Here is a 20,634-nt window from a genome sequence, read left to right on the forward strand (position 1 = left end):
AACAGAAGACTGTCTGTCTTCATAATCCTTTCTAGAACTGGATTTGATTTTTTAAGGAAAATACTTAAAATGCAATGGTGAGCATCCCCATAGGTAGCACAACTGGAAGTTATTAGTCTAGGGAAAACTGTCTGTTGATGTATGAAAAACCTCTGTGGGTGACTGTGTCATCATGGATTGCAAGACAGAGATGAACATGAGCTAAGATGTATGGAACTGTGTATCCAATTTACACGGCGTTAAGGTGGAAAAGTACCCTGAGGAGATGAAGGAGAATAAAGAGTTTATGCAATCAATGGATTCTAAGTTTCCGTAAAATGAAAAGATTTTGCAGGCCAGAGTACCAGAAGGAGTTATTTAGAAATAAATAAGAGATATTTGACACATAATAACTAGATTCAAAGACAGAGATTATGGAAAAGTCACAATTGTTAATTAAAAAATAAAACTGTTAGTCATGCCATTCAAGTGGGTGAACAAAACTGTGTTAAGACAAGATCATTGTACTATCATACCAGAGGAATTCAAGGAACTTAAAGGACAGAGTTCCATAAATCAAACAGTGATCTTTAAACATTCTAAGAATACAAAAGAGACCCTAGAGTGTGTAATAGTGAGCCATGAGCTGAAATGTTCAAAAACTGAGGCAGTAGTGACCTGGTTAGATTGAGGTTAGACAAGGTAGACTCAAAGTAGCTAGTGTAGTGAAATTGGTTTGAGTATTTATGAGCACAGTTATCTGTGACTTCATCTGCAGCCTGGAATGACATTTCCCTAGTCACTCCTGATAATTCCTGCAGAGAGCTTTAGAAATGTTCCACATTGCTCTCAGGACTAATTCCAAGCACCTTAGCCTAACACCATAGCTTCTCCCAGCTCATCTTTCTCTACCTTCTCTTTCACCAGTGCTGACTCTCAACATTACAACCACTAGAACTACCAGGCTTACTCTGTACAGAGGGTTTTCCCAACATTCTTCATGTGACAGCTCCTATTTGTCCTTTGTCGTTCAATGGAGAGGCAGAAACTTCTGAGAATGTTCTCTCCTAGGCTCCCTTTATTTCTCCTCTTTCACACTTAATAACAGCACTTTGAATTGCCTGTTTCCCTGAAGTCTCTCACTGTACTTGAATGACGAGCTGAAACTTTCTTGTTTACTCTTGTCTCTCCAATTTCCACCTCTGGGAGCAATGATCAATAAGCATTCGTTGATATAAATCCGTTTGGTTACCAGAAGTAACTGATTTGCTTGAAAATTTTAAAATTCACAATTACAAAAAAATTCCAGAGGTAATTTCCAGAGGCTCCACAACCTCTGTACACCTATCATCATTAGAATTCACCAGTGCTCCTCTTAAAGGATGCAAAGAAAGAGAAGAAACAAATCCAATAGACAGACATAAGTAATGAAGATTGAGAGAGCATCCTTTCCTAAATCTTGTTAATTTTGTGAAGGATTTTTTTAAGCAAAGTTATCAAATCTTTGTACCTGGAAACTTTTGTGTGTTGAATATGAAGGCATGTCATTTTGTTTTCTTGTTAAGCATGAAAGTCATCTCTTCACTTTTGCCTGTACTGTAGATATTTGGAGTAAATGGATCTCCTCCCCCAAATTTAAACTTTGCAAGAAAAAAAAATATTAAGATTATTTGAGGTTCATATTGGGTTTGGTCTGTTCTCCATTTACTCATCTTTATGATTTGCTTTAGGGAATCACTAATTCAGATTTTGATAAGATCATAAACTTAAAAAGTGTCATTATGATGTAATCCAACCACAGCTGAAAGTTCACATTTCCAGATATGAGCAATAGTGAGATTTGGCCTTAGGGGTGGATTAAAGTGTAATTTTTTGTGTTATTCGGGGGCTCCCAAATATATTTCTGTTAGGTACTGTGATACCAAAAAACCCACTATTCAAGATCTCCTCTGCTGAGTTGAAAGCATTACCTTTAGAAATCCTCTCTAAACCACAACTAATTAGGAAAATCAATCATTAGACACTTTCTGCCATGCATCTTTCCTTCCCAGAAGGGAGGACATGTGACATAGAAGGCAGCTGAGTGTAGATACAAAGAATCTGGCATTCCAAGCCAGTAAGTGACTTAGAACACTTGACAAGAACCAGAGTGAGGGTGCAAAGCCAGACTGGTGGTGTCGCCATGACGAGAGCAGCGCGTTGCTCACAGCAAACTGGTCTGGCAGATGCCCTGTGTGAAACTGGGTAGGAGATGGAAAGGAAACTTCTGCTTCATGGGACAGAGGGCACCAGAAGCACAAGACCGGAGGAATGGGGAGAATGAAGCATAAAATTCATCCTTTATGATACTTTTATTTAAGTCTTCTAAATTAACCAGGAAAAGAGAAAACCCACTTTTCTTACAACTGCCAGTCCATCTTCCTGAACGTCTTTCCTTGCCTGGAGAGCACAGAGCTTGGCCTGATGCCAAGCTGAGGATCTCTTCCAACTGTCTCTCTCTTGTTCTCTTCCTGGGCTGAGACACAGTGAGCGGGTGTATTGATTTCATCTCAGATTCTCTTCTGGATCATTCAACCTACATTCAGCAAGTCATGTTCTTTTTCCTCCTAGAGGCGGAGACACACTGTCAGGCTCTCCCTAGAGGACAGTTGACTAAGTGTGCCGAGACTCTTTGCTGGCATCCCTTCCCTTCTCTGGGTTTGTTTTACATAATCAGATGCCACAGCTCTTCAAGGAACAATGTTAGAAATTGCCCTAGCTCCACTTCTCCTGACATCTAGGAGGGAAACATAAGTGTTGCAAAGTGCTGCTTTCTCTAAGCTCAGCTCTCAGCAGGTGGAAAATCAATTTTCCCTAATGCCCAACCCCTTTCTCTCCTGTACTCTTTCTCTTCTGCCATGTTACACCTGACTTCCTATGACAAAGAAGCACAAATATTTTTGATTCTCTAGGAGGCAGAATGGGAAACAAGGGGCTTCAGTTTTCTCATTTCTAAGATGAAAGATTTGATCAAGTTGTTATTAAAACCACCATGTCGGTGGTTATCGTTGTTGCATTATTAGTTTAGTTGTATGGACCAAAAAATATATGAAATGCTTTTGATGAAATGTCACTCTGAGAAAATTGCAAATTCAGATTCAAGCTCCTGGAATTGTATATATCTTAGATCTGGTACTAAGTAATTGTGCAACCCTGGTGGTTCAATTTTAACTCTTTTGAGTTTTACCAATAGATGAATTAGATAATTCTCGATTCCTTTTTTTTTTTTTTACATATAAATAGTCTACTTTCTCTTTTCCATTTGGTCTGTCTTTTACTTACCTTAAAGTGACAGTGGTTTGAAGAAATTATTTTAGAACTAAAAATAAAGGGGGTTTTATTGATCAGTGTCTTTTCTTAACAAGAACAATAAACCAACCAGCAGAAAGCTATAGAGTGTGTGGGGAATGTTTACGTCATTGGAATTTTCTTTGCCTTCCTGCAAAAGATGAGCTGTGTATGCTTGGTGAATTTGACACTTGGGGAGATTACAGCTCTCCACAGAAGCTGATACACAGCACACAAGGAAATGAATGGGTTGTCTCTTTTTATTTTTTTCCAAGAATATGTCTTAAAACATTGCCAAGAGTGTTTTCTCATTCATAGCAACGATTGGAAAACATTTAACTTACAGCAGATATTTTCTTTTCTCTGATGTTCTTTACCTAGTGAGTCAGTTTTCACAAACTATCCCAATTATTATACCCTTGCAATTGGTTGCTATATATTGATTAGGAATTGGTTGGAGGAAGAAACTATATATTAATGTGTATAAATTTAAGAGTGTACAACCTATGGAAACTGCCTAAAAAGGAAATGATATTTTTTTTCTCCTGAATGAATGGCTTATAGAAGGAAAGGAAGCAACTTCAACTTGCTTATTATTTACAAACACGGATTCCAATTAGGCTTTACATTTATCAATACCGACTTCAAATGCTCCTTTTAGAAGTCTCTCTTGATCAGCTGACTGGGAAGTTGTTGTCACTATGCTGAGAACATTTGTGCTTCACAAATAATGGAGCTCTTTCAAAGTAAGAGCTATTATGCTTTCCCTTCTTTTTCCTTTGTAAGTTATAAAAGCAGTTATTCCACATCAAGGATTGGTTGACTCCAAAATTTATTCAGGCACTTAGTTATGGAAAAGGAGAGGAGGGAAAAAAACCTATCAATCTTTAATATATGAACTGTAGTTAAATTTTACAACCCTTAGCTTATTTATTGAAATAAAAGTATTAAAACAAACAAAAGCATTCAGGGATGGACTGAGTGACCAGGCTTTCAGTGCAACTTTTATACTCTGAGCAGTGACTGCTCCCTCTCAGGGTTCCTCTTTCTAACATATAATACAAAGAAAATGTCCTATTCTATAAATTGTCTTTCAGCTCTGACCCCACAGGGTCAAATTCTAATTCTAATTCAGCAATGGAGGGAATGAAAACTCCCAATATAATGAAGCCAGAGACAGTTCATTTTAGGAGCTGAGCATTATGCCATTGTTCTCGATGCTGATTAGACACAGAATACCATCTGTGAAAAAATATTAAGTGCCAACTCAAAAAAAAAAACAGTGGACTTGGAGGGCTTTGATAATCCCCTGTATGAATCCCGCAACAGCAGAAGCCGGCCATAGGACAGTTGCCCACATACGTTGGTTTACTTGACCCTTCCTTCAGAGCAGTTTTCCCCAAAAGCCTTTTTCTGCACCAAAATTTCTCTATGGGCAGAGCAAAATTGGTGCCAATCCCTGCCCTTTATAAAATGCAAAGGACACACCACCCATGTAGCAGGTTGCCCTAGAATTTATTCTTTGATGTGTAAATTGAAAACCAAGAGGACCTAGAGGTCTGAAATCCAAGTATAATCTGAAAATGCATGTGGATGCATGCTGTTCCCCGTCTTCAGAGTATGTCACTTAATTTCACAATCAAGTCACAGCAAAGACTTCATGGTGAACATTTCACAAAGCATGGGCACTGCCTCCCTCTGACAGCCTTATTTTGTCATGGCTGGGGTGAGGCCCTAGTTCTATGTCTGGAATGGAGTCTTCTCAGTCGAACAGGATGGCTAGTTTGGTTTTCTTGTCTTTGACCCCAAGTACATATTGCAGTGCTAGAGGATTTCTGGTCAGATGTGTACCAATAGCAACATTAGATTTCAAAATGGAAAACGAAGGAATGGGACTAAGGTTTTAACTTCCTAAAATGACCTGCATCATGATGTATAAGAATATAAAGATACTTACTGTAAATAATAAACCCAGACAAATAGCTCTAACATCCAACTTGATTCTCAAGATCAAAAGATCCTCTCAGTTATTTGAAACCATCAGATAAATAAAAAAATGAATAATAATGAATCGGTAGTTTTTGATAAACACCTTCTATATCTCAATCCCTTTATAAAAACTCCACATGAATCATTTTATTTAATCGTTATCACATATCCTTTCCATAAGAGGAAAGGACAACTATCATCCCCATTTTTCCATGTGGGAAATGTCAGTACAAATCTTACCCAAGGTTTTGGATAAATGAGTATTTAAACTAAGAAAGAGCTGTTTTTCACTTTTCATCAAATGGCTTATTACTTTATTTTTAGAAGTAACTTTTAGATAACTCTCATTAGTGGTATTCGCATCATCCATGAAACATGAAATATGTTTGAACTATTAAATAACAATATTATACAAAGTATTAGGTACTAAAATCATATTTAACATTTCTATAGTATTTCCACTAGATGCATCATCCAATTGAATCCTTTACATTTTATAGAGAGGAGAAAAAAGAGAACTAGAAGTGATATTTACCCAGAATCACACAACAAAATCAGACTCAAATAGGAATTAGAACCTCATTCTTCTAATTTTGAGTCCTGTGTTTCCCCCAGCAAAATAGCAAGTCTCCTAATTGAGAAAAGTTGAGCTTTGTGACTCTGCAGTATGGCATACAATACAGTTTTTAAAAGTATATATATATATTAGCAATGATTTTAAAAAATATCTTAGCAAGGATATCTTAAAAATATCCTTGGCTATCACAAAACACCAAACTTCCTGAGAGAAAGAATTCCATTGGGTAGGTGGAAGGACTTGAAAATTGTGTGCTTAGGAATAAAGAGCAAGTAAGGCCAAGTTTTTAAGCCTGTAATTTTGCAGAGTATCCCCAGGAGTGATTTGACATCTCAGGGAACATTTTGTTATTTGACCTTTTGCAACCATTGCTTGCAGTTGCCTGAATTTGAACATTCTTTTTTTTTTTTTTCCAGCTCCTTTCAAAGACATTTCAGAAATGTGGTATTCTGATAACATTAGCTTCCACAATCTCCATGGAGCTTTTACTTTAAGAAAATGTCAGGGCCTAGGTTAGATTAATCAAGTCTGGCTTCAAATGCAAAGTTATACCAGGTTCATTAAAAGGGTGAAAACATGAAGTTTTTTTTTTTTTTAAATCTAATACCATGCTTTTTTCTCCAAAAAAAGGTTTCTGGGTTTAGTGTTATAATAATTAATATCATTTTAATCATTCTTCCCAGATTTTGGCACCATTTGTGTGATATAGTCATCATTAGGACAGATAGTATTCAAATACCATCATTATTGGTGGTAGTATTAGTATTAAATTTTGAGTATAGCTTGAATTCTTACCATTTTTCCTCCAAGCCTGAAATTTGGCATTAGTCAACAATGCAGGGAAGAGCCTTGTATGCAAGATTTGCCGTGCTTAGAATTAGCAGGCTGGTACCTATTGAGTACTCAAAGTCAGAATAGATTGAGACCATGAAAGCGACTTCTTAACATTAGTTCTTTTGTTAACACAAGAGAACTTACCAAATAGAGAATAAAAGGAAGAAGATACTAGATTCATCCATTAAGGAAATACCTCAGTAGCCAAGTGTATCTATTTTAACACAAGGTACATGAAGGATGAGGAGGTCAGGAGAAAACCCCGGAGAGGAGTGCATGCCACAGCAAGTCTTGGTGAACAGTTGTAGGATGGGCCTTCGTTGGTGTATTCTTAAAGCACAGGTGGGCCTTAGTGGGTGTATTCTTAAAGCATTACCAGAAATATTAAATGCTGCATAAAGCAAATTATGATCTGAAAAAGGAAAAAACTTTATAAAAATAATTTTTAAATAATGTGAAAAATATTTATAGAGATTAGATTTACATAGAATAAGAATTAACAAATATTTATTTTCAAATCTATAAGGCAGCATGTATCTAATTAAAATTACAACCCATATTTCATAATTCAAATGTCCCCAAAATTTTTACTGCCTTTTTACTCCTGTTGCATCTTTTATCTTTCTTAAACTATAGAAAATAATGATCAAGCCTAGCGTTTAGAATAAAGTTTGATTTAATATTTTCCACAATATTAACACAAATTTGAAATCTTTGCATACTAATTATTGAAATATGTTCAATAATAGTCAAGTACAGGATTGAGGAGACATGTAGTAATAAAATCTTAGGTAGTGATTTAATTAGATATGTAAATTAGATCTGTTAGTGCCACATAATACTCTACACAAAGAGTAACTATATATTAAAGAATATTTTGTTACCTTTGACTACCATTAGGACAAGAAATATTAAATCATTGCAGTAACTCTGAGGTTTCTATGGTGAAGTTTTGTCAGCTCTATTTTACATAAAAATGCAACTGAGGCCCAGATTCATTAGTTAAAATAACTCCATAACATCACAAATTAGAACCTGACTAATTTGGGATAAGAACTCAGATCTCACCATCAGTAGTTTCCTGTTTCTAGGAAGTGGTGGGTACCAAAAGCTTTTGCAGAGAACAAACTTTCACCTTTCAGAATAGATGGATGTGTGGCTGCCAATGGCTGGAGACTGTTAATAGGACTGTCTTCCACTGGGAATTCTGTTCCTTTCCACAAGTCACAGATAGGAATTCCACTCACTTGCCCAGTGAAGTGCAATCTGTTATGCCAGCATGCAAATGTTATGTATTGACCCCTCCTCTGTGGTTCTGGGATTATAACTCTGACCAATTAATGATAATCTCGAACTCAAATGAACACAAAGTTCTTCCCCTTGTTCAACTTATCTAGCTGCATATAGAAGTGAATGATTGTGCTCTTTCTTGGGACTTGAAGACTTACTTTATTACCAAAGTTAGCAGAAACACCCATGCTATTTCACAAGCTCCATATTGCCGTCTTTCTTCTGAGCTACTGAAAATATTGTCTGAGAGCTGTAAGAGCTAAGAGTGAAACATGAATTCATACTTTAAAATTTCTACAGCAATGGGACTTCCGAAAGAGGTAAATTAGATCTGTTAGTGCCACATAATACTCTACACAAAGAGTAAGTACATATTAAAGAATATTTTGTTACCTTTGACTACCAAACCATGTTGATATGTAATTAGTCTGCACTTCAGAGTCTGAATTGAACAAAAGAGTATAATTTTACTGGCACAAAACTGTGAGCTCTATTAAGCTGGGAGTGAATTAATAGTATTCATAAATACAATGAAATTGGTACAAACAAGAACAAGATTAGCTGCTTTCCTCTCATTCCTGGTAGTTGCAGCCTTTCAACAAAGGTTAAAAACACATACCCCTCAACAGGAATCTTACCTACCAATGTTGTAGAAGTTATTTTGCAAAACAACCATCTTCAATAAGCTGATTGTAGTACCTTATGTATATACTGTGCTTGAAAGAGTACAAACCACCTTCCTTACCATTAGCAAATGTTGTTTTCATAGCAGCTTTAGCAATAATATTGCTCTCACTATTTTACTGGGAGAATTTAAATGATGTGGACATGTCCAGGTACCTTGTTATCATTATCCTTTGTTATCACTATGCCTTGTACTTAAATTCTGGCTCTAAATCTGCTACTGGGAACCATACTGCACTTATGTAAAACATGTTTTAATATCTAGTCAGATGTTTGCAGGAGTTAGACTTAATTATGCTGGGAAATTGCATTCCCTTTTGGTGGATTAGAGTGGAAAATATATTCATTTGTATCCATAGTTTCTGATTTCTCAGCCAGAGTTATTTTATTCGTATAGATCCCAAGGTGAATTAATTCAGTTTTTTTGCCTGCTGCATTTTTGGAATTTGATGGTGGATTCAGAATTTGAATCAAACTATAAAAATCCACACTGGGCTAGGCATCTGCGGTGGCTTTTTTGGTGATTGAGAAAGAGAAGCTGCTACACTGATTAATAAAGAGAATCATGGAACAGAGGAGTGCAAGAAAACTGATATTAGCAAATTCCTCATAGCGTGAACCTACAGAACAAGCACACTCTGAAGGATTTGCAAAATCTGATTTTCCTTGCATCCAAAGCCATTCTCCAAGAAGAAAATTTATAGTTGTTAATTCTGCCAAGCCTTTCTTCCAGATGAGTTCCCAGCCTATAAAGGATACTATGTGTTGTTACATAAGGTTCAGGAGTAAATGAAAGTATTATATGTTGGGAACCCCAGATATTCAAACCAGCTTTCTGTATTAACTACATTCAACAATAACTGCTTTTCACTTTCTCTTCATCTTTATCTCCATGGTCCTAACCATTGGTTCAAAATGAGAGGCTGCTTTCTACAGAAGGTGTGTGGGTTTACAAAGGAGGAGTCTTGGTTCTGCCTCTAGAAAACTGTCTTGGGTGAAGTATCCTTCTTTGATGAAACTTAATTACTTAGTCTTCAAGGGGATAGAATTCCTTGGTAAAGACACATTCTAAGATCCTTTCAATCTCTGATTCTCTCCTGCATGTTTAATAACATTTCTCCTATGGTTTTTATGGGACAGAATGGTGCTTGGTGGTATGACATCAATCACTCCACTTTGTAATAACTGAATGAACAAACTTTATATGTGCTAGCAGGTACACCAAGTCTAGTTGATTGATATGTGAATTCTGGGTATGTTCACAATAACCCTACGAGGTGGATTCTATTACTATCCCTATTTTACAGATAAGGATGATGTGATTGGGAGAGTTAGAGAAGTTGCCTAAAATCACACAGCTAGTGATGCGACTAGGAATGTTGAACCTAGCTATTCTGATCTGATCGCCCTTGTAGTGGACACTATTTTTGTCCAGCCACCTTATCTCTTTCCTTGAGCTCATACATCCACCTTTAGATGTTAATGGGTTGGCTGCTAATGGTTCAGTGTAGTCCATTTCTCCAGGGAATGCAGCCATTTGAGCTAAGAGATTAAGACCAGCCTACCTCAAAGCACAAGAAACAGATGAGTCCCCAGTCTCCTTGCCTCCAGGTGGAACCAACACTGCACTGGGTTGTTGAAGAATCTCCTGGAGGCTCTCCCCAGCAAGCTGCAGCATATTCATGGTGCTTTACTTTTACATGAATGACAGCTTTTATTTTCTCCAATTTCCTTTTTGTTTTTGTTCTTCAACATTTGAACTTGAACAACAGATAAAATAAAAACAGCAAATTTTTTAAGTGGAAACAAATCCATTAGACTTAACATGAAGACAGAGAAGGGCCTGCGCAACAGCCAAGCCACTTTGTTCTTTTCTTTCAATAACTGAATCTGTCAGAGAAGCCAAATATCCAATGAATGGTTCACTAAGTATCATGCAGCCTGATAGAGTTGATTTCCCTCCCCTTCTTTTCTACTTGGCAAGAAGTTAATATTGCTAACAGAAGCCGTGATCTTACATTGTCATCTCAAGTGATTCAGTTCAGCAAGATATCCAGGAAAAACAAACAAAAAAAAAACAAACAAAAAACAACTTCCAAATGCAATAATTCATAAAATGAAAATCTAATATTTTAAAAACTAATATTGATCTCTGCATTGGCATGAGTGACGCTGTATAGTTTATCCAAGATTTTCATCATGACATTCTGAAATAAAGCATTTTCATTATAGGAATTCATTGTTACTTCTGTGTAACTAGATCCTGAAAATATTAAAAAAAAAAAAAAGCAGTTCGGCTCTTTCCCAGATGGAGCTCTGGATTATTATACAGAGTGTGATCCAGTATTTACACCATTCATATAGTCTGGATTATGATTTTACTGATGCCTTACTATGAGATCTTACCAAAGACATTGGACCCAATGACTTTTTGAATGCTAGGATTAATGAACTGATCTAAAGCATGAAAGGTATAAGTTCTATAAAAAATATTAGAGTTACAGTCAGAGGTATAGGCATATCCTTGTCCTAAAGACAATCAGTAGTAGATTTGGGTGGGGCATGTAAGGACTATAAGAATGCCAAGTAGCAAAGAAACACCAGTAAAAATGAGGCAGAAGTGAGATGATTCTTAGTGTTAGTTTTGATTTGTATTTCTCTAATTGCTAGAGGTATTGAATACTTTTTTATATATTTGTTGATCAATTGTATTTCTTCTTCTGTGAAGTGTCTGTTCAGTTCCTTAGCCCATTTATTGATTGGTTTATTTGTTTGGTTTGTTTGTTTGTTTTTGGTGTTAAGTTTTTTGAATTCTTTATATATCCTAGAGATTAATGCTTTATCAGAGGTGCATGTGGTAAAGATTTTCTCCCCAATCTGTAGGCTTTCTCCTCATAGTATTGGTTGTTTCCTTTCATGAGAATAAGCTTTTTAATTTGAATCCATCCCATTTATTGATTCTTGATTTTACTTCTTACACTTTAGGAGTCTTGTTAAGGAAGTCAGATCCTAGGCTGACATGATAAAGATTTGGGCCTACTTTTTCTTCTATCATGTGTAACTAATTAAAACATATTAATTTTTAAAAAATGAGGCAGAAGATAGTTAGGGGAAAGACCATATGAAGTGTTACAGGTCAAGTTAAAGAATTTCAGTGTCTGAAATGGTCAATAACTGAAAGGATAGGAAGCATGTGTATGCGTATGACTTGAACAGAGTGGCAGAGAACATTCTAGAAGTTGGGGGCAATATATGACAAAGAAGAACAAAAGAAAGAAAAGTACTCTTTTGGGGAGGCAGGAAGTAAATCAGTTGGCTGGAAATAAACTGGGAACATTATAAATGGTGAGCGATAAGGTTGTGATGGTTCAGTATGGGTAATGGTGAAATGTACCAGATGTGTTGAGCAATGTAGATTTATAATGAAAAATGTGAAGGGAAGGCACAGAACAAACCCGTATTCTAAGAGGAAGAGGACTTGAGTCAAGATGGTCAGTTGAACTACACCCCACTGCCCCAATGCAGATTATGTACCAGTCACTAGGCATGTGTAGCATTGAGCCCTTGAAATCTGGTTTATACAAATGAGGAGGTGAAGTTTTAAATTTTATTTAATATTAATTTTTATTTAAGATGGCTATCATTTTAGACAGTACAGGCCTAGATACACTGTGAAATTCATGTGTGTAGTGGTGCTGGTGGTTTTGGTGTGGATGGCCAGAAGCTTTGAACGGGAAAAGGGCTGTGAAATTTTCTAGGGATCTGGGAGAGAGCTGAAGTCAGGAAGAGCGAAGGCAGAAGAGTCACCAAAGCATGAAATGAAGATGATGAATTTCCTTTGGCTAGGGTTTAGAGAACAGGAAGGGAATAACAAAACAGAAAGACATAGGTTAGATAGGTGAGATTCAAATTATAGATTACCTGGATGCCAAGATATAGAGTGGATTTTTTTTTCTTTTTTTGGAAAAGAAAATGGACCTGGTTAAATTTTGTGAAGGTTGGCAATATTTAGCTAGAACACTCAGAAAGGTGCTTGCCAGAAACTTCCGTGGTGGGGTGTGAGATCAATTAAGGTCTGTTCGTTTTATTGGCGCTCTGGTGCCATTGTGTGGGAAAGGTAAACTGACATGGCTTTCTTAGCCTAAGGAATCCCGTGACAGGCAAGGCCCTCCCTTGACCTCTCAGAGGCTGGTTTCCGTGAAAACACTGAGTGTATTGCAAAATACTCAGTGAGAGGCTAAACCACCCCTGGGAAGGTGGGTATAGGTAACAGATGCCGAAACTCCTTGGAGGCAATATGCATAGAGGCTAGCAGCTGATTAATGTGGAAGCCTTTCCCCCCTAATCATGTTCTAGATCTCTTCAACTGGAGCCTGGGATTGTGCCCAAGGACTGAGAATTCTCCTCAAACTTCTAGGCACACAGTTGATCTTGAGAAAATCTTGGGACCCAATGAAAAGCAATATATGTGAAAGTCCCCCCCCACCCACCCAAGTACTTTCCTGCAGAAATGTAAGAGTAAACTGTGTTTTTTTAATAAATAATTTCAGATTATCTTTCAAAAAGTTGCATCTCTGTATGTACCATCTCTGTGTTCTCCCTCCACCCCCAAACATACGTAGCTCTGCCCTTTGTTCACATCATTTTGGGGCTGAACTTTACATGTCAGTTTTTCCCCCCACACTCTGACAGTTTAAATGAGATATTATTTTACACTTAATTTCACTGATTGCTACTGAAGTTAAAAATATCACCATACATTTAGTATCCATGAATTCTTCACTTTTTATTTCGGCTTAGTTAAAAATTTAAGTTTCTTTTCTTGGTGAATAATGGGAACTCTTTATGTATCGGTGATTGTGAGCCTTTGATTTTTTTAATTAATATTTCATTGAAGTGTGGTATTTTGCCTTTTAAAACCAGGTATAGAATTATTTAGGAAACATAATTTCTGGGTTTTACACCTTAAATTTTTTCATAATTTTATATTTTATGTTATGCTTGATAAAACCTTTCATACATAAAGGTTGTAAAGATATTCTGTGTTTATGTAGTACTTATATTTGCTCATAAATTTGGATTTCTGGTCCATCTTAAATTGATTTTGTGTGTTAGGTGGAGGTATAAATCTAATTTGAGAAAATGATTTCTTCAAATGAAAATCCAACCAAATTTATTGTTTGCCTGTAGTCAAAATCAACTGCCCAGAATTATGACTCAGATTCAGATGTCTAATGAGGAATTATGGAATAGATCTGATGCATTGTCTCACATCTCTATCTGGGTTCCAGAGAGAGAACAATATTGTCTCATTTAACCTATTTAGTTTAGAATCAGATGTTAGATCCCATAGGTCTGAATCTCCATATACCTAATAGAGTGCCATACAAATAGCAGTGCTTAAAAATATTGTTGATTTAAAGAAGAAACTAGAAAAAGGACTATACATTATAACACCTTGTAAAGTTAACAGAGCGGAATATGATCTGCTCTAATTATTTTAAAATAGACTAAGAATGATGGAAGAAGAATAAAACAAAGGTAAATCTTAGGCTTAATTTTTTTTCATTTTCATGACAAAGTATTTAGGACATTTTAAGATGATGTATGCAAATCATTTAGCCCAGTGTCTGCATATAGTAGGTTCTCATTATTGGTAATTAGAAAATAATTATTATTATTTCAGGGTTCCAACGGAGACAAATAATTATCTCCTGTAAAAATCATTAAGTTTTTGAGGTTTCATCTATGAAAGAAGCTAAACACACTATTAAGTTCATAATTTTATTGCTTTCTCATTATTTAGTTTTATTTTATTTTCTCATCTTTGATACTGAAGAGGGGTTGAATCCAGGTGTGCTTAACTACTGAGCCATATCCCCAGCTCTTTATAGTCTTTATTTTAAGACAGTTTGCTTAGGGCCTTACTACGTTTCTAAGACTGGCTTCAAACTCACAATCTTCCTCCATCAGTGACTCAAGTCCCTACGATGACAGTTACGTGTCACCATTCCTGACTCAGGTACCTATGATTTTTTTTAACACTATAGCTAAAAAAGGAATTAAAGTCCCATGTGTTACTGACATTGATAGTTGCTTCATAAAACTAGACATAAGAAGATTGAATAAATTAAGGAAAGAGATGGTTGGACATTTATGTCTGTTATTCTGAGCTATGCCTCCTGAGCTCAAACATGGTCTACCTAAGTATGTACATGCTAAATCTGGACCAAAGTCTACATGCTTAATAGACCAAAGTCTACTACATGCTCAGTCTAAGTCTTGAACAAAGTAGAGATGGAACTAATTTATGAAAGGTTGTAAATTTAAAAGCCAAATGTTAGGACAAATCAATGGGAAGAATAAATTTGAAGTGTCTAAAATAACCACCTTTGATTTGGTGGGCATTTAAACCTTTTGGGTTTGGGGAAATCACTGATGCAGCACTTTAAGGGGATTTGACTCTATATGCTCCTCAGCCCAAGAGTTTTTAAGAATACAAAAAACACCAGGGCCTTGAAGATAAGACAGGCATTGGGCTGTCACTGTGAAACTGCTTTGCTTTTAAACAGCTTGTTCCCAAGTTTGAATCCATAATCCACTGGTAGAAAAGCTTTAGATTTTCTGGCAAAGATGAAAGGTGCTCAGAAGCTCTTCCCTCATAATAGAAATTCACAGATAAGTGCACTATGGAAGTTTAGACCCTGACTTAAAGGGAACTGGAGAATTGAATTGAGATAATTATCTTGCAAATATTGGACAAGGTTAAAGTTCACCTTTAAAGAGTCAGATCATTAATGTGGAAGTGCAGACTCTCATTCCCTTACATGATAAGGAGAAAAGAAGCTACTAACATTGGGAGGCTTTACTTAAAATTTAGAAATTTTAATTTAAATATTTAAAGTGTGGAGAAACTCAAGGAATTGGAAAATAGCAAAAAAAATAGTACCCATATATGACATTTTAAAAATAAATAAATAAATTTACAAACAAGCAACAACAACAACAAAGAAAACCCCTTCTCTTTCTTTCTTTGTGTTTTACAGAATAAGAGGCCTTGCATTATCCTTTGGTATTCTGATCAAAGAAATGAAAAGAGAAAGATGACTTAATAGAGGCCATCTCAAACACAATGTTTTTATTCCTCGATCATATCCTATGTCTATTCTATTTGAAGTTAGGACAAAGCAAAGACTACACTGATTTATGAAATGTTATAACTTGACCTATATGTCAGAAATATTAACACAGAGAAGCATAATCTCAAGGAAGTCAGCTAAAATCTACTTATCATTAATCAAGTATTTCTACCTTCAAGTTTTGAGGCATAAACTAAATAGTTATTGCTAAACTAAATAGTTATTACTCAGTGATCTTTGAGAGGGTACAGATGTCCCTCAGGAAGCCTTGTGACCAACTCTGCACCAGGTAGTGATTACTGCATCAACCAGGCTTAGCCTAAGCACATAGTGAGATGTGAATCTACTGAAAGGCAGTGCCAAGGGAGAGGCTTTGATCCCTCAAAGAGGGCTTAAAGGGCTTTATATCCCAGCCCTTTGCAAGAATAGCAGGTAAAGCTTGAAAATGGCAAAGAACTAGACTGCATAGTGATAACTTGCAAAGTTAGCTCCTCTGCATGAAGCTTCTTAAGATGTCTGATTTCAGATTAAGTCAACATAGGCACAATGCCTAGTTATTATGCTCAGGCACATGATTTGGATTTAATTATCTAGGTATTTTAGGATAAAATATAATCTATTGGGTTGGGGTTGTGGCTCAGGCATAGAGCGCTCTCCTAGCATGTGCAAGGCCCTGGGTTCGATCCTCAGCACCACATAGAAATAAATAAATAAATAAATAAAGGTATTGTGTCCAATTACAACTAAAAAATAAATATTTAAAAATACATACATATATGTAATATATAATTTATCAAAGAAAAAAGGAAAGCAAAATTTGAAAAGTATTCCCATGTATTTCTCTCATTGTCATAAGCACAAATACTGTCTTTGAAACTAATGTTCTCATACAATATATAGAATATATAAATATACTGTAACTGAGACGTAATTCCATGTTATGTTCTGTAATTTTGAAAATCAAAATACTTTAGAATTTTACATGCAATGATACAAAATGATGGACATGGATTTTAAACAACAATATACACATCATGATTTAATAAAGTTAGAGACTTGAAATTGTTTTACAGTAAGTTATTCTCATGCATAGCTATGTAGTTACTCTTCAGTTCCTTAGTACTTCTAAGCAGTGTATTTCCTGGGTTATTTACATAAATTCCATTTTAACCAAAAAGTTTTATGATATATTTTTGTATTTTCTTCTTTATATTTTAAATTTATCAATGCATTCATTCATTTGTTTATTTATCCAACAAATTTTGCTGAGCACCTGTTTAAAGTCAAGCAAGATGCCCAGTACAGATTGTACAATGGTAGACTAAAATGGGTACTTTTTAAAAAATATTTATTTTTAAAGTTTTTTGGGTGGACACAATATCTTTATTTTACGTTTATGTGGTGCTGAGGATCGAACCCAGTGCCTCTTGCATGCCGGGCGAGCACTCTACCAATGAGCCACAATCCTAGCCCCTAAAATGGGTACTTTTAATGAACTTTTTCAGGTACCATGCAATAGGAAAGACAGGTATTGCAACATTCACCTTCCAAGTGAATGAACAATTGCAAATTAAAATAATTTCTATTAAAAAATCATATGATTCAGTAAAAATATGAGGAAAATGTCTCACCATAAGAATTTGGCTATAAATTCTGAGTAAAAGATTCATTTGTTATTGTCAAGCACCTATATATTCCTCTCTGTTTTTTGCAGGTAAAAGTCTAAGAAAGGCAGGAAAGGTTACAAAACTTAGAACATACCATATTGCAGGCAAGACAGGCAAAGCATAAAAACAAGAATAGTAGGTAAACAAAAATTTTATACATTGTGTTTCAAATGTGATAACAAGATTAAAAACCAAGAGTCATCTGAAAGAAGAAAATATGATCAATGCCCTTAAAATGTTTTCTTCCACCTAGTAGCTAACATGGCTTCTAAAAGAATCAGGATTAATTTCCCAAATTTCCACTGTATTTTTTTAACCCAGTGTTTAGAAGAGAGTTTAAAACATAGCCCTCATATAATGCTAAGTGAAATAAGCCAATCCCAATAAAACAAATGCCTAATGTTTTCTCTGATATAAGGATGCTGATTCATAATGGGAATGGGAGGGACAGCGTGGGAGGAATAGATGAACTTTAGATAGGCCAAAGAGAAGGGAGGGGAAAAGAGAGGGTATAGAGGTAGGAAAGGCGGTAGAATAAGACAGACATAATTACCCTCAGTACATGTGTGAAAACATGAATGGTGTGACTCTCCTTTGTGTGCAACCAGAGACATAAAAAAAATTGTGCACTATTTGTGTAATATGAATTGAATTGCCTTCTGCTGTCATATATAACAAGTTACAATAAATAAAATATTTTTTAAACCCTCTCCATTTAAATGTGTTCAGGAGAGTTAGATAGCCTGCTCATATTTAAATGTTTCCAGCTTTTGATATAGGTACTGCTATCTCTCCTCTACTCTCCAGGGGATTATGTGGTCATGACTGTCTACTTTGACCTGAGCAGAAGAATGGGGTATTTCACCATACAGACCTACATACCCTGCACGCTTATCGTGGTCCTGTCCTGGGTGTCCTTCTGGATCAACAAGGATGCTGTTCCAGCCAGAACATCTCTAGGTGAGTTACATTTCTTTACGTTATGGTGTCCCAAGATAAGTACATAATGCAAGAAATTTTTATTTACTCTTTATTTGCTCAAAATTCAGCCATCAATTATATAGAAGTCCATTTGTTTCATCTTTGGGAAAATTAGTAGATTTTTTAAAAAATAATGTTTATTTACAATTATTTTTAAATAATGGTTTAAAAATAGTCTTCATTTTACAGTGATGGCAATGACATGGGAAGTAATTGGCTCTTTACAGAAGATCCATTGAACAGATTCTTTTTTGAAAAACACATTTATCTGTGAAATTTTGGACAAAAGACCAATTTTAAGATTATTTGAAGAAGTTTTCTCCAAATATTATATATGATGATATTTACCTTAGATTCCCCATGTCTTTTTCTTAACCTGGTGAAGAAGTGTTAAATAGACTAAATCAAAACAGAAACACAGGAGCATTGGAGTCTAGGTTTATGAATGAAACTATAAAGACTTAACTAAGTATATAGCAAGGGAAATGTCATTATAAAACCACAGTACCCTCTCATCATTCATCCTCTACGTGAAACCTAGAACCACAGCTTTTGCCATCTCCCTGGCTAAAGAAATGATATCAAGTGATAAGTAAGAACTGGGGATTTGAAGTCAAATCTGGACTTTCAGTCACACACACTACATAACCTTGGAATGCCCTTGCATCTCTACATCAGTTTCCTCACATGTAAAACATGCATCATTTCCAATTCCTAATTTGCAGGTTCTCTTTGGGTTATGTAAGGTATTCTATGCACAAAGCACATGGAACAGGGTGAAGACTCAGAAATGATAGCTACTATGTAGTCATTTTCTGACAAAATGATCTGTACTAGGTTATTAAACTGAGGGCAGAAGTGATTACTGGGAAGAAAGACAACATTTGCATATCTGTCCTCTTCCAAACCTAATTTAGTTTCCCATCTGTTTCGAAATGAAGTTATTTTGATTTTTCCTGTTATATGCAGTACTTTTTGTTTCAAGTCCTATTCAACAATTCAAATATCTCGTCTCATGCTTCATGCTGACACATACTCAGAATACACTGAGCCTAATACTTTAGGACTAATGCTTGTCACTGAGTAGAAGGTGTTACATGACATGTTTACATGTCATTGCAAATCAGAATGTAAATGTCATGTGTCTCCAGTGTACTGTCTGGCACATAGCTGGTACCTCAATGATCATTCAATTAATGTATATTTCATTGAATTGATGGGACAAATACATTGATAGATCCAACTTACCCTCTTCCTCAGTATATTTTAAGTTAAATATTTCAGTCAACCCCTCCTCTTGAAACCTGGACTCTTGTTGGTCAAAATCCCTTTTATGGCCCCTTAGATAAATCATTTCAACCACTCATGAAATGTATTCATTGGCTTATTAGCAGAAGGAATGGAGATGTGTGAGCTAAAAAATGGAGAACAGATTTTTCAGCAAGATACAGATACATACTCCTATTTCTTGATCATTTATGAATATGTCAGGCATGTTCAATATGGTCTTTATTCCTTCGTTACTCTTTGAAACAACTGCAAGAAGTTGCAATGATAACAACACAAGTTATCATAAAAGTTTTTAGAGCTAAGCTAAGGAAGTAAAGATGCTGCAAGGTTAAACAGCTTATATAAAGTCACATAGCCAATAGGTAATAAATTCGAACCTTGGCTAATGGAACATAGATTTGCTCTGGGTGGGCGGCTTTGCTGAAGGCTGGTCATGGTAAAGTTGAGAAGCCAGCCCAAACCAATATCGCTCTTTTAACTTTGTTGTCTCACTCATCTAGATCACTGCTTTTAAACTCAATTACATATTTATATAACTAGAAGCACTTTTAAAAAGTAAGATTCTTTAATACAGTCCCCAAAGATGCTTATTTAAATTGTCAAGGGCATGGCCTGGGGCCTAGGATTTAAAAAAAAAAAAAATTCAGTCGATTTTAATGTGCAGTCCACCTTTTAGAACATTGCTCTAGATTTCATTGAGTTCCATTATCTTTTCCTGTGTTCATCATCCAGAGTTAAATGAGATGAGCATGAACACCTGCTAACTTTAACCTTATTGCCACAGAACAGTCAGAGCCAAGTTCTTTATTGAGTGAGATAAATATGCTCACATTGCTCAGAGACACGTGCTATTCTCTGTGCCTAGACCATCAGAACA

General features: G+C 35.7%; 1 protein-coding gene across 4 annotated transcripts in view; it reads left to right on the plus strand.

The window, feature by feature from the left end:
* Gabrg2 (gamma-aminobutyric acid type A receptor subunit gamma2) overlaps nt 1-20,634 on the plus strand; it is an 86,186-nt gene that overhangs the window by 58,611 nt on the left and 6,941 nt on the right. For all 4 annotated transcript variants that reach the window (XM_077797713.1, XM_077797715.1, XM_077797721.1 and 1 more), the window contains one exon: nt 18,294-18,446. In XM_077797713.1, coding sequence (XP_077653839.1) covers nt 18,294-18,446 — 153 coding nt within the window. The remainder of the gene's footprint in view (nt 1-18,293; nt 18,447-20,634) is intronic.

Source organism: Urocitellus parryii, chromosome 1 (genome assembly GCF_045843805.1).
Source record: "Urocitellus parryii isolate mUroPar1 chromosome 1, mUroPar1.hap1, whole genome shotgun sequence".
NCBI classification, from domain to species: Eukaryota; Metazoa; Chordata; class Mammalia; order Rodentia; family Sciuridae; genus Urocitellus; species Urocitellus parryii.